At 42.8% G+C, this 14790-nt stretch overlaps 1 protein-coding gene across 1 annotated transcript in view; it reads right to left on the minus strand.

The window, feature by feature from the left end:
- ARPP21 (cAMP regulated phosphoprotein 21) overlaps positions 1–14790 on the minus strand; it is a 155919-nt gene that overhangs the window by 92711 nt on the left and 48418 nt on the right. Inside the window, exons 6-9 of the mRNA XM_049629051.1 lie at positions 14606–14750; positions 13121–13199; positions 12357–12416; positions 11492–11632 (exon numbers count right to left, since the gene is read on the minus strand). Of these exons, the coding sequence (XP_049485008.1) occupies positions 11492–11632; positions 12357–12416; positions 13121–13199; positions 14606–14750 (425 nt within the window). The remainder of the gene's footprint in view (positions 1–11491; positions 11633–12356; positions 12417–13120; positions 13200–14605; positions 14751–14790) is intronic.

Below are 14790 nucleotides of genomic sequence, written 5' to 3' on the forward strand. Positions count from 1 at the left end.
GATAACTTTCAGTGTATCAATATGAGAATGGAACTCTAAGACAAACTCCGCAAAGCTGCAAAGGTCATGGTATTGATTAAATTCACGATAACTAGAGTTTACTGCGTGTCTCACAGCCATGCATAATAACACACGCCTCATTGTTCTTTCCTGATGGACTTTAGTCCTTGAGGTGTTATTTCTGGTGTTCTCCGTATCATCATCAAAAAGCAAAGAAAAGGAATTTAGCGTTTCTTCTTGATGAAAAGATCGTTTCTTCTTAAGGTACAGTTTGCAGTCGATACCAACCACGAATCTCATTGCTCGTGCGTGGGGAACAGTACTGGCGTTTCCAGCCAGGGTCCTGGCATCCCCAATAGAAACCCTGAAAACTTAGAGTTAAGTCCTCATTGTTTCTTATTAGACACAGCTCATCAACTGAGAGGCAGTGCGGCTGAGTGAAACTCCCAGTAAGACATTCAAACTCTGTCTTCTTGTCAATCGATTACGATTTTAGGCTCCCCCCACCTCTTGAAACTTAAAATAGATGAGCACTCATTATTATTTTCAAAAATCTTTTTGATCTGGAAATATTTTACCACCTGGTACTTGAGATGAAATTTATTACTTTTCTTGCAAAGAGTTAAGCTTAATCCCTCTCCCCCCACTCTATACACACACAGATGAAGAATTCAATTCTACTAAACATGGACGGGGCTCAAACGGAAGCCTCTGAATTTCATATCGAATAACTGAAAGACAGTCATCAATATGCATAAGTATCTTAACAAAGAAAGGTTTCTGTGCACAACAGGATAAAATATTTTGATGGTGTAAGACACCTATCAAAAATATTTTAATAGTCGAACAGATTAGAGGAGTTTAAGAAGCACTTTCCCTCAATACTTTCAAATCTCCAATTAAAACATTTATAGCTGATGTCTTTTATTTCAAAAATAAAGTGCTACGTCCTTCAACTAGTTCGCAATTTGCTACATCCCTCTTCAACTCTTTCACAATTTCCACCGCCATTTGGTCATCTTATACCATTCTGTTCTCTCTCTTTTTTTTTTTTTTTAACGTTTTATTTATTTTTGAGACAGAGAGACAGAGCATGAATGGGGGAGGGGCAGAGAGAGAGGAAGACGCAGAATCCCAAGCAGGCTCCAGGCTCTGAGCCGTCAGCCCAGAGCCTGACGCGGGGCTCGAACTCACGGACCGCGAGATCATGACCTGAGCTGAAGTCGGCCGCTTAACTGACTGAGCCACCCAGGCGCCCCTATTCTCTCTTAAATGAGAGCACACCTTGCAAACCCCATAAATGCAGTGCTAAGCATCCGGCTTCCAACATCTTTCAAGCATCTTGCCAACTCATGTTCTCAATTTTCTATGTGTTTGACAAATTCATTTTATTCTTCTCTGTCTCGGCTGTACTGTATCCATAAACAGAGGCGTGGAAGCTAACGTGGGAAACGCCTCGACTCTCCTTCAACCTAAGGCTATTCGTGAGCAACAACAAAATTAAGCAGAATACTCAAAGTCAGCAAAGGTCTCTGAGGCCTCTCCTCTTATTGGTGCCAACACCCTGGAAAACAAGTTATGTGCATTAAGACCCCTGACGGTATCTATCCACCTTGACAGAGCGATTGCATTTCTAAGAATGAGTCCAAAGAAATAGTAACAAATGAATACACAATTTCACTGTTCAAGACAGCAAAACGGTGGAAATCCATGGTGGTCTGATTAAGTAGCTTAATGTATCTCCACATGTGACATGTAGCTTTATAAGATGATATCCGAGGCTATTGACTAACGTAGAAAAGCGACGTATAGAAGGATATACTACACTCACATATATGTTGAAACCATACTATTTAAATAAGAATAACGATAGCAGCAGTTTTCTCCGGATGGCAGGGTAATGGGCAACTTTTACTGCTCATCTTTCATACATTTGTGATTATTATAATAAATAGCATCTCATCAACAAAATAATAAAAGCTATTGGTTTAGAAAGATAGGAAACCAAATCAGCAACCTACAAGTGGTTTGTATATAACCACTGGATTGTGAACAATTAAAATATTCTTATCTTTTGAATACTTTCTTTCACGCCCTGTATTATTTTATAATCTAAAATGGATACATCGTTGTGGCATTTTGTCAAAAATCCCTCCTTTTTTAATGCTATGTCCTTGTTGATCTATATACACAGAGACTTGCATTTAATAATCATACTCTAATTGTAATAAGTAAGTGATAGTGTTCAATCTGAAGACCTTTTTTCCCCTCTCTAAATGGAGAACCCAAATAATAATGGTAGAGGAAAAAAAAGATAAGAAGGATGAGTAAAAAAAGGAGAAATTATGAAATTGGAAAAAGAGAAAGAAATCATATGCCTGAAGACCTAGAATGCTGTCTTCTCTGTCTGTGAATTCAGCCATTTCTGAACAGTACTGTCCATGGTATTGGCAACAGTACCCCAGAAGCATACACATCAGACGGATATATTCAGCTAAAAAAACATGCATATTTCTGCAAGTTTACCTGTACATTGAGAATTTCCACAAATGAAAATTTTCTTTAAAAAGGGGCTAGGTTATCAGTGAACCTTTCACAGGTAGAGTGCGCCCTCCAAACACCCAATGACCAAAGCTCCACTCCCCCCAAAACACAATGTATGTGAATAATCCAATAACTTGATATAAAACGGACGTGAACTAGCATACGAAATTTAACGGAGCAATAGTTTCAATAATTACACTAAATTTTAAACAATTCCCACGTAAATGCTGATAAGCGGGGCTAACAAAGGTCTGGCGTTTTCAAAACACACATTGTTGTGTCTTTTCATCCCTACAGCTTACTAAGAGTGGGCTTTTTGCAAATTACAGTAAAACCTTGGTTTGCGAGTGTAGTTCTGGAAACAGGCTTGTAATCCAAAGCACTCGTATACCAAAGCGAATTTCAAGAACCGTCGGCCCAGTTGTGATCATGTGACATTGAGCAATCACGTGCCACTCTTGCTGCACGACATCGCTCGTTTCTCAAGTTAAAATTTATTAGAAATGTGTGCTCGTCTTGCGGAACATTCAGAGAACAAGTTACTCGCAATCCGAGGTTTTACTGTACTTAACACGCCTAAGACAGAAGCCTGGTTTGCTTCGTTGGAAGAATGGAAAGTAACAATTCTTATCTTAAAGTGTTTGGGAGGGTCAAGCCCAATGCCAGGCACAGGTAAATCACTCCATAGATATAATCTATTATTACCATCATTCGTACCTTTCTGGGGAGTCAAAATCTAAAGGCCTGCCAATGAATATTGAGGCAACATTTACATTAGTGTTCATTTTAATGAGGGTAAATCCAATCTGCACTATAATATTCAAATAATGGTTTGATTCATGAGTTCCAAATGAAGCAGTAACAATGGTCTGAAAGTAATGTTTTCTTTGCAAACTGCTGAATGTGATTATTGCTTCTTGGCATGAAAGGCTTTTTGCTTACAATGCTGTGTATAAAAACATTCCATTTAAGCTTATATGCAAATATAGTATTTTACTTGCTGAGAAGGTCCAGAGTGATCAGTGTGCTTTAACTGGTATGGAATGACTAAATATGCATTGTATGTGTAAAGAAATGCCGTTTTTTTGATTTTTTGGTTTTTGGTTTTTTCACTTTCCTGGTTTAAAGGGCAGGAGGGTGGGAAGTGAGCGCTGTGCTCTCCCGGAAATGCTGTGGGATCTAGACAGGCTGGGAGGTTGAAAGGAGTCCAGCTGCGGGGTAAAATGTATTAGGTATGCAACCACTTCTCCGGGCGGATTCCGATCTATTGCTTGAAAATTGGTACCGATAATTACAATCTAGCCTGTTAAGTATGCGCTTCAACGGAAACCAAACACCTTTGGCCAGTAAACTACAACCTGTCTTCCTACCATATGACCCATTCTATCTGTCCCAAAGCCACGACGACATGCTAATGACCTCTCCACTATCAGAAAGGTTAAGATCCACAAGTCACAAGAACTACACCAAGAAGACCAGCTGGTCATTATACACTTCATCTTCAGGTACGACCCCAAACTTTTCCCAAGGCACCGGTGCTCAAGTGCTGACAACCCTAATGACGGATCTTGATGCAAGGAAGGGAGAGAGCTCTGGAAGCAGGTCTAATTCTGCCGCCTACAGCAAAACCCTAGGTGGGAGCAACCAGGCCCCAGTAATAGTGCTCCCTCCAAACCGATCGCACATTTGAGATCACACTGTAGGTACTACGTATGTGTATAGTGAACCCTTCTCCAACAGCCCCAACCTGCATGACACAGATCTCACACACACACACACACACACACACACACACACACACACACACACAGAGTCCTGATCAAAATTACCTTGTTTCTTCAAACAAACAATAAACAGAAGATGGACATATTCTATAGCCTACACTTCTTTTGTTCAAAGCAGGCCACCGAATACCCGAGAACTACTTTTCGCTTGGCACAGTCTAAGAACACGGAGCTGGGTTTTGTCTTACTTCTGCGCGTGCCAGGACAATTTTTAATCCGGGGTGTTCTGCGGTCCTGGAGTTTTGTTGGCATCACGGTTTTAACATCCACCTTAGTGTTACCATGGTTTCCTCGAGTTCTCTGTTCAACTTTAAACATAATTAAATGCGAATTAGGATTTTGTAAGGAAACCAAGCGATAAGGTTTGGTTTTCTTCTTGCTCTTTGTCATTTCAGAGTATTGATTCTGTGCACGTTAGTTCTTGTTTCCCTGACCTTAGGTGGAGGGTCATGGCTGTAGAGGCAGGCATCTTGGGTCTTCTGTGTATTGACTAAGTACGATCAAGACCCAAATCTCAGTTTTTGCTCCTGTAAAATGGTCTAGCTTTATCTACTTCGAATGTGGTAAGCTAAATAAACAAGCACTTAATTATCTAAAAAAAAAAAAAAAAAAAAAATCACTCCATGGAAAAGCTCTTTAAAAAAACAGTTATATTAAAGATTCTAATATTATAGAAGGAGCATGCATGTTTCATTTCTAAAATTAAGTGGTAAATTATCCACGCAACACTCAAAGGGCCATCCATCATTTCTGGTGGGGGAAAAGAACACAACAAACTTCTTTTCTCGCCTCAAGATCTATTTCTGAGACTTACCTATCTCATCTACAGGATATGTTCTCTGAGGTATTTGAGAATAATAACATGAGAAAATACAAATATTTGAGAGCAGTGATAGGGAGTTTGACCGATGTTAACAAATAAGTCTTACTTTGAGCCTGAGTATTGATTAAAGGACTAGGGTGTCAGTTCAGTAAATAAAGCATCATGGCTTTCCTAAGAGCAATGTGATTCTGAGTTAGGCTTCTGATCTTCGGCTTTTAGTCAGACGATTTCTATTCCTATAGAAAGTGCAGAGTAAATTTACCATGTTTAGAAGTAACAGGATACCAACCAACCACTCAGAGATTTCCAAGAGGCCCTTAAAGAAACTGATGCCTGATCTTCTGCAGAGGATTATTCGGCAAGCAGTGGCATCGGGACGTTGCTCCGTTTACTGACGGGTGCCATTCACGTGCCAGCCAAAAGGAAAACGATAGAACACACGTGGGAGGAAAGCTTGGGGTTTTAGTGAGTCTGTTTGTTTTGGCATAAACATCCTGGATCACCTGCAGAGAGTGAAATGCCCAAGGGCCAAAACCCAGTAATTCCCACCTGAAACCATAGCCTCTTAAGACAACTGAACAGAACAGGTGTCCCTTACGGCTCTGGCACTCCCTCTCTGTGTCTGCCACTGGGCATGTGGAAGGTCCCACAGTCCCGCCTCTCAGGGCAGGACTTATCCATCACTTCAGGGCTTCTTGACAAAGTCAACCGGGCTCAACCGTTGTCACCAAAGAGAAGCTTTATTTAGACAGAGAGTAAGTTTATGAGTCTTCTGATTTACCAAATAGCTAACTCAGGTCATTATCCTCTCTGGAACAAACAAACAGGCCAACTACGGTCATCACTACCCGGGTCCACACTTCTCAGGAATCCAGGCATTGTATTATCTTAAGACGTCACCCCAAAGCTCTGCCTCTGGGTCTCTATTCTTGTTTCATGGTTTCTGGGGCTGAGAGCCACTCTCCTCCAATGGAGATGCCATTTCTGTCTTTGATCTGCACTCTGGAAATAGGGGATTTCAGGCAATGACAGTGGGTGGGTGCCAAAGTCAAAGGAAAAAAAAATATTCGAGAGATGACAACCTTTTAACGTGACAATTATCTGGAACTGGTTCAGCAGTTACTCTGACATATGCAAAGACGTTCAGGTACACTTGAGACTCTCTGCCTATGCCTGATCTTGGCCCCTTGGAAAACACTAAGGCAAGAAGATGGTTTCAAGTCTCCAAATGATACAAGCTGAGCACACACCCTTTCTCTACAATGGAGAAAGACAGATGGCGGTGAAAAAAAAAATCATCTAACAAAAGAACCACGGGCTGCTTTGGGCTAACCACCTGGAAAAGTAAGCAAAAGACAAAGTGGAGACAAGAAAGGCAGATACAGAGAAGGTGGAAGCTTCTCATACAAAAATAGACTCAGGTACGCGTAGCATTCAAATAGTTTCCACAAAATCGTTGCTCGTAGTTTTAGTCTCCATCCCAACTGCGTATCTTTAGAACGCAACACCCTAGAGAGTAAATATGCGTTGTAAACATCACTTTTCATACCAGAATAACACCGACCCTGCCCGGATTTCCAACGGGCTCATTTGGTGCCACCACCAAATCTGGGAGTTGACCAAGAATCCCAACGGAAGAAAATATGAAAGGGCCACAGAGTATAACGTATTTCAGGCAACCCACAGGGGAAAGAGGAATAAACCAAAGGTGGCAGAACATAACAGGGTGAATCTCAGCTCAAAAACGTCGTTATTCCAACAAAAAGGCAGTAATTCTCGTGAGAGGCATCCCCAGCTCTTCAGACCCCATCTGCGGACGGATAGGTGTGCTGGGAGGCTCCAGGTTACATATCACCTGCTCTTACCCTGGCCAAGTCAGAGAACCAACAAGGTTGCTGTGCTGTGAGAGTCAGGTGACTTCCCTTTGTTAATTCTCGAAAGCACCCAAGTTTGCTCAGAGGAAGGCACCTCCCCAGAATGTCTCCCACGTGAGCATGGCTGTCATTTCCTACTCTCTCTGGACTACTCTAATTTCCAACCCTAACCCCATGCTCCTGTGGCTACGGCATGAAACCATGGATTTGAACAATCGGGTTGCCTACAGCAGTTTTGTAATGCAATAGACAGCTTTATCTCCTACGCTGATGTCGTTGATGAATGTAGCTTTTTCCGTTCTTAGGGGGGGAAAAGAAAGATGGAAATGGAATAAAACAAGGTTGAAATTGAATCACTATCACCCCCTGCCAAACATTGCATCTTGTTAGTAGTGATAACCACAGAAAAGGTAGCAAGAAGTATCAAACTGTGGGGAATGATTTTATTTGCTGATTACCACTGAGTTCATTTTCGAAGATCTCTCCCCATCCCCCCCCCCCCACCCCTGGGCCCATTCCTTGTATCTTATCAGACAACAAGAGACTTAGATGGCATTTCCAACCAATCCAAGGAATCTTCTTGGGGATTCTGCTCAAGACGTTCTGGGTGGTTTTGCTCTAAGAGAGTTAGGTTATTTAAGAACATTGTTCTTGGCATGTAACAAACCGACTTGGATCCCAGCCATGCTAATCATTGCTTCTCTGTTGGTCCAAAATTGAACCTGAGTTTGTGCCTCATTTTCTGCTTCTGTAAAATAAGGCTCTAATTACCTAGGTTGTAAATACGATTTCAAGATTAAATGAAACAATATACAGGAAATGAGAGGTAAAGTACCCCTTGCAATGAATAAGAAGTAGACAATCCTACTCTATCACTTCAGTAACTGAAAAGTTAGTCCTCAAAGAAATGTTTTCCATCATGAAGGACAGGTATATTTCCTCTCAGGACATTAGAGAAAATACCAGAGGCGAGGAAGTACATACGCACATGTACATACAATCCTCACAGGGTCTTATCCCGACTTAAATGCTTTGAGCCTCACGTGAAAGTATTCTCTGTCTGTGCAAACCTTAATACTCTCAAGTCACACCGTACAATGACCCGAACTGCTTACACTCTAGAAGCGCGAGCATTCTGGGAGATGAACCCCAGCCATGATGTGGCTGAGCGACATCCACGTCAGAGGATCAGTGTCAGTGAGATAGAAACATCAAAACTTGCATGGAAACGTGCTTTCTCACTGTCAGCCCTACAGTCCATTTTTGTCCCCTCCGTCCACATTTCTCTGCATTTTTCCCAAGCTACGGTGCCATTTAAGATACGTACCTTCACGGACTTGCACTGAACTGGCACAGAACCGCGTACTCCGAAAAGACATCCCTCAAACACAAAACCCACGAGGAGCCACCTGAGGAATTTCCACCTTGGCCTCCTTCCCGCCGGTACTTGGAAACGTCTCCATCCAACAATACGCCTATTAAAATACGTTTCTATGACTGTGGTCCCCATGACCATCGCATACCAATTGCCCTGACAGCACAACTCTTGAAATTTTCCGAGAACCCAAGAAAACCAAGACGCCTACGACTTACACGGCAAGTTCTGATTAGAACGGCCCATTTCAGACTTCAACTCCAAGAGAACATGGGAACAAACTTTTAAAATCAAACATACAACTTTCTACGGAACAACATTTCTGCTTTGTTAAAGATGCCGACGGCGGTTCAGGTCCTGAGGATGGGACTTGCTCCTCTTTGAAAGATGACATTTAATTCACCCACTTCTCTTGTCCGAAAAGGCCCCGCCCATATCCCCAGACAAGAGCCCCTCAAATAGAGGATGGTCAGGAGGGTGGCTGGACTAGAACAGCAGGACTTGACAGCTCCACACCGGACACTGGTAAGGTCAATTCTTCTGGAAATACCTTAAGAGTCCATGATCTACAGTCATTTGTCTTTTGGTTTAGGCATGGTGTGAGTCACAGAGAGGGGCTAGGGGGTGTGCATAAGAACAGGCATTCCGCTGTGGCAACCACACTTGAAACGTGCTCCTTTCACTCTTCCTGAAGGCATAAACACCTGGGGTCTATTTAAAATTGGCCAGTTTTGAAAACATACACACGCACATGGACACACGCGCACACACACGTATAAAAGCCAGTGTTCTCCAGGAAGTGAAGAAGTCTAAGAGCGTGATAATATGATACTTACTAGCCAGAAAATAGAAGTCTGAAAGGACAAATGACATACTCTAGTGATACTTGGAAACTTGTAAGAATCCCAAGGGTTCAGACCGGAGCTGCCCAATGGGCCTTCCCGAAATCACGGAAATACTCTCTATAGGTTCTGTCTCATACGTGCACTTGAAATGGGGCTAGCTTGGCCGAGGGCCTGAACTTTGAAGCTTAAATCTTATCTAAATTTGATTCATTTCAATCAAAACGTAAATAGCTCTATGTCGCTCCCGGCTACCACACTGGACATACAGCAAGTTCAGAGCCATCACTCAACATTCACCAAGAGTCTTTACACAGTGCCAATTTTCTCAAAAACCACTCTACCTAGAAACAGGTCTCAAACACGTGCGCTAATGTTCATGACCATGCGATTGCAAAGATCAATGCCAATTATAAATAAATGCACTCGCTCTACTGGTTGAACCTGTGTCGGACGCTATACTTGACCTATGGGCATTTCCATGCCTGCTATGGTCTACGGAGAGAGAGGAGGAAAAAGAAAAAGAAAACCATCCACCGCTGGCCTATTTTGCGATCAACGCGTCTCCGCACTTACAGCACCCGAGAGTCGTAAGAAACGCCAGAATGGAGACTGAAAACAGCAACGGCGAGGAATTCTCCATGGGGAGGGGACCCATGAAGAATGAAAGGGCAGTGGCCTTTCATTCCTAGGACGGTTGAAGATCGGAGGTCCACGCGCCAGCAATCAGATAAAGCGGAAAGCGGGTAAGTTTCAAAATGTATTTTGCCAGCATGGAGCACAACCGCAGGGCCCAATAACTCCGAAGCTTCGAGGGCTCTTAAACATCATTTGCTTGAAACTGGCCTGCAAATAAAAAAGCAGCCGAAGCCCAGAGAGGCGCGGTGCTCGGTGTCCCTGAGACAACAGCCCAGGTCCACCCCAGAGCTCTCAATTTGTGTTTTCTCCACCATGGCCCGCACTCTCGTTCTGCTGAACACGGACCGACCGAGCGCCGCGAACAGAAAGGGCCTCATCTGCAGCCACACTCGCCCAGCCTCTCTGGTGAGCAGAAAACACAGTGTTTGAACCACACTGCTCTACCCGACACAGAGGCTCCCTCCACTAACACGGCACTCCTAAAAACCACGCCATGGACACAACTCACCAAGCGCACTGTGGAAAATAAATGATAATACACAGACGCCTTCGGAGAATGTGTCGCAGAGGGACGGTTTTTCAGTTTAACGTGGATTTTGCCAGAGAAGTGGCTTTGACACAGACATCACTTTAAGACAGCCAGATCCACATTTCCAAAGCCAACGGCTACGCATGCTGTGCTTTGGGTGACTCAACGGGCCCATGGAAAGACAGGAAGACAGAGGCAAACCATCACGTTAAGGAGCAAAAACAAAGAAACATCTTCCTTTCAGACCTGGAGCTTAGCTATGGAGCTCAAAATTCACCTTCTTCAGGTGAAAAACAAACAAAAAAAGGAGGCGGCGGATCGTAACGGATTTGTTTCAAGTCCCACAGCCGGTAAGTAAAAGAATTGAGTCCTGGGGGTGGGATTTCTGTCTCTGGGTTCAGGGCTTTTGGTCTCGCTAAAAACTACAGCAAGACAGAGGTCTACAAACCAGAAAGAGGAAGAAAAGAACAGCTATCCTGGATGCGTCACTGTGGTTTTAAAAGGTCTGTTATTTTCAATTTGAGTTATACTTTGACATAAAATGGTCCATGCTCTTTTGATGTAATCACATGAAGTATGTTTTTTAAATGGTTTTATTCATTTATTTATGTACGTATGCGTGTACGTACGTATGTATTTATTTTGCGGGAAAGAGGCAGAGAGAGGGGGAGGGAGAGAGAATCGCAAGCAGGCTCTGCACTATCAGCACAGAAGCTGACGTGGGACTCGATCTCACGCTTTGCGAGCCCATAACCTGAGCCGACATCGAGAGTCGGGTGCTTGCTTAACCGCCTGAGCCACCCGTGCACCCCCTCACGTGGAGTACTGAGAGAAGAGAGAAAATTTTGTTTCAGGAGCTATACAAAAGTTCTGGGGACAAATCCACTTTATTGCCCGAATTGTATAAACTTTCCTGGTCCTCAAATAATCTTCTGCAGATAAATGCCACACGGTGCTGATAAGTGCAAGAGATAAATAACGCTGCACAGTTGAAATGTCACGTACATCGTATAACACGCTCTTATAAACGAAGCCGTACGAGAAAAAAGGAAACGCTAAATAAATACAGTGATGGGCTTACATTCTTGTGTTGCTGGTCTTGTTGATGATAACAGATTTCCCTGTTTGATCCACATTGTGATCCAACCCAAAGTAAGCGGCCACGCGATGGACAAGCATCCTCTGGTAGGATGACATCTGAGGGAACTTTTTATAATGATTACTGGAAAGGAATACAGGACAGAGTGGGATCAGCATTGGCGCTTCCGGCCTGTAGTACATTTCACAGGTACACACACAAAACCAGTCCTTTCCCGTCCAAACCGCTAAGCTTAGTTCATCCTCGGCAACATTTCGGGTGCTCGTTTCTGGACACTTTTCCGCTGATGATGTACCTATCGGTTAAGCTACAAGAAGTGTCTTTGTTTCATAGCTGCACGTTTCTCTCAGCAAAGAGAACCTAACGTCCGTTGGAAAGTATTCTCTTCTAGTCCGTGATCCCTTATCGGCACAGCCAGGCCCAGGACAAATGATATGACATACTATGTGACAGCAGATGCCTATCTGGAGATGCGTCATTACACGGTTTACACAGAAAACAGCGCAATTATGCCCAGGCATCACTGACTGCAGCCAGCTGGAGCCCATTAAAAAACTATAATAAAAATGAAAAGGGTTGCCTCTTGTCACAGCTACTCTATGCTAATCAGCGGCCCCGTTTATAGCCATTTTGTCAGGAACTTAACAAGCAGAAACACACATGGTCCAAGCAACAATCCCCATCAATATACAGCTTCTAATCCTAACAGCATCCCCACTCACCAAGTCGGTAAACATATTAAGTAATGTTTTATCTATCCCTCAGTCTTTCCAGAACGCATCATTAAACCCAAAGCCCAAACCAAGACCCCGTCGTAGAAATTAACCCGCCTTGCAATGGAACATACTTGTTGTCACCAATGAAATCAATAATCTCCTGCTCCATTTTCAAGAGTATCATCCTGTCCCTGCAAAATAAATGTTAAAAATGAGAAGGTCGGACGGACTGGCCATTCCCAAAGACCAAACAAGTTCATTTGCGTGTATGACAGAGATGGCTTGAAGGTACGTGACTCCACATCTTTAACGCTTCTCTGGAACGTGCTGCCCACATACGTATGATTTCATTCCAGTGGAGATGATTTCTCCTTGTAACGTTGAAGCTTCTGTGGTTTTTATGTTACTGGAGACATATGAGGAATTAAGCCCATAAAACAGATCAGACACATTGTAGATTTTAAATTCATAGGAAACGGGACCAGAGCAAAGCCCAAGTAGAGAGTTCTATAACTGCAGTGGAACATAATTTGGCTTATTTGACATTGACTCTTGTTCTCTGTCCTTTCCCCCTTAATCCGTATCTCTTTGTGACCAGGAAAGCAGAACCCGTAAACTATAACGTATTCACTGGAGAGCTACCCAGGACTCAAGAGTTATCTATAAGCATCGTATGGAAAGCAATTTGACGATAAATTTCATATATTTTTTTAAAAAAAAGAGTATCTATAAGGAGTAAACATGCAAACTATTCGCAGAAAAGAAAATATAAAAGTACGCTTAAGACTTTAGAAAAGGTGCCTGCGTTTTACAACTCCGTAAAGTGTTTGCCCTAACCACTTTGCGATAGTCCACTCGACTCTTCTAAAAATAAGAGGCTTATTTAATAATTTACCTGGAATTATTCTTTAATGTGTTAATCAGAAACTCATGCAAGTCTATGCCAGTAGAATCCGTGTATTCTTGGCTGCAATCTGAAACAAACAGCAGGATGGAGTTGTCAGGAATGCGGATGGGGAAAAGGGGGTAGCAATGTTTCCCTCTTGCTTGGGTACATTTTAGGTGAAGCCACTGGCGTGAACGGGACGTGTTTCGAAACTAGCAAACCGGCAGGGTAACACCAGAATGAAAGTCAGATTCGCGACAGAGGAACCCAGCAGATCCCGAGTATGGAAAGATCCAGCTGTCACAGGATGGGGCGTGGGCACCGTCAGGTAGGAGGTGGGTGGGGTGAAATGTCACGTGTTCCTTCCCTGCTGTACATCAGCGAGGCCCCTCCACGTGACAGACCCACAGACAGAACTCTGAAGAGTTTGGGATTCCAGGAAATCCCTTTTCTTTTAACCCCGAGAAGGCAAAAAATACAAGTTCTGTGGCAAGGCTGTCTAAATATCAATCAGTGCAAAACACAGGAGGGCACTAAATAATCTCCAAGTCTTTCAACTCTTCTGATGCTGGCTAAAGCTCAATTTCTAAAGCCATTTAGGAACCTGTAGTTCTTTACTCTTGTTACACCTCGGGTTTTAGATCTTCAGTAACAGAGGCCATCGGTAGAAGCAGATACATGGTTACAGAGCATAAAAGTCGCAGATGCCCTATTCTGCCTCAGTTACTTAAAAAAGAAAAAAAGAAAAGGAAAGCAAAAGTCTACCGCAAAGCTATGTACTCATGGTATTCTTCATTTCAACCTAACTTAGTTTTGTTTTACTTTGCGTTTGCTTTTTTTGTTGTTGTGGTACTTTTGTAACAATCAGACAAGTCTGGAAGACGGGTTCGGGGATTTAGAAGGCAAAGCGCTGTTTGTTCTTGGAAAAACTTTATTGAAGGAGAAGCGTGTATTTTTTAGGTGAGACATTATGTGGCACTATATGGGTGGCCAGAGGCCAAACCCATTTGTGCCAAATACAACGTTACTCACGTATGCCATCGACACTGATGGATACATCTGTGCTTTGGGGACACTATCACTCATTGGCTGTGAATTGCTAATCCACTGTCTGTCTTTTAAGATAAATAGGGAAGTGCAGCTCTAAAACTAGGTATCATTACTGCTCCTCAGCCCAATTTAACTGGACCAATAAGCCTGAATTAAGAGATTTATGCTCACTCCTGTGCACCAAGTTACCACTGAAAATAGAAGACCCAAATGAAAATCCCAAGAAATAAAGGATCCTAAAAATAACCTTTCTGGCTCCACAAATGACACTGCAAACAGAAAGAAAATAGAGTTCACACCTTTTACACACACACACACACGTACACACACAGAAAAGTATAGGCAGAGTTTGGTGCAGGTAGATGTGTGTGTAAACCTAGGATGTGCTCGGTGACTACTGATCTGTCCAAATTCGGTAAGTTAAGGAAACATGTTCACATTCACCTTTTGATAACATTCTGATCTTGGGCTTTTCAGAGGTTTTATCTTTGTTTTTATCCTTTTCTTTTTCTCTTTCTGAGTCATCTTTCCTAGATTTATCATCCTCTTGCAGGCTGGGAAAACTGGAAAGCTGTAAATGAATTGATTCCTGTTGAGGAAAAAATATAATAATTTAGGGCCAGATTTAA

This window comes from Panthera uncia, chromosome C2 (assembly GCF_023721935.1).
Source record: "Panthera uncia isolate 11264 chromosome C2, Puncia_PCG_1.0, whole genome shotgun sequence".
Taxonomy (NCBI): Eukaryota; Metazoa; Chordata; class Mammalia; order Carnivora; family Felidae; genus Panthera; species Panthera uncia.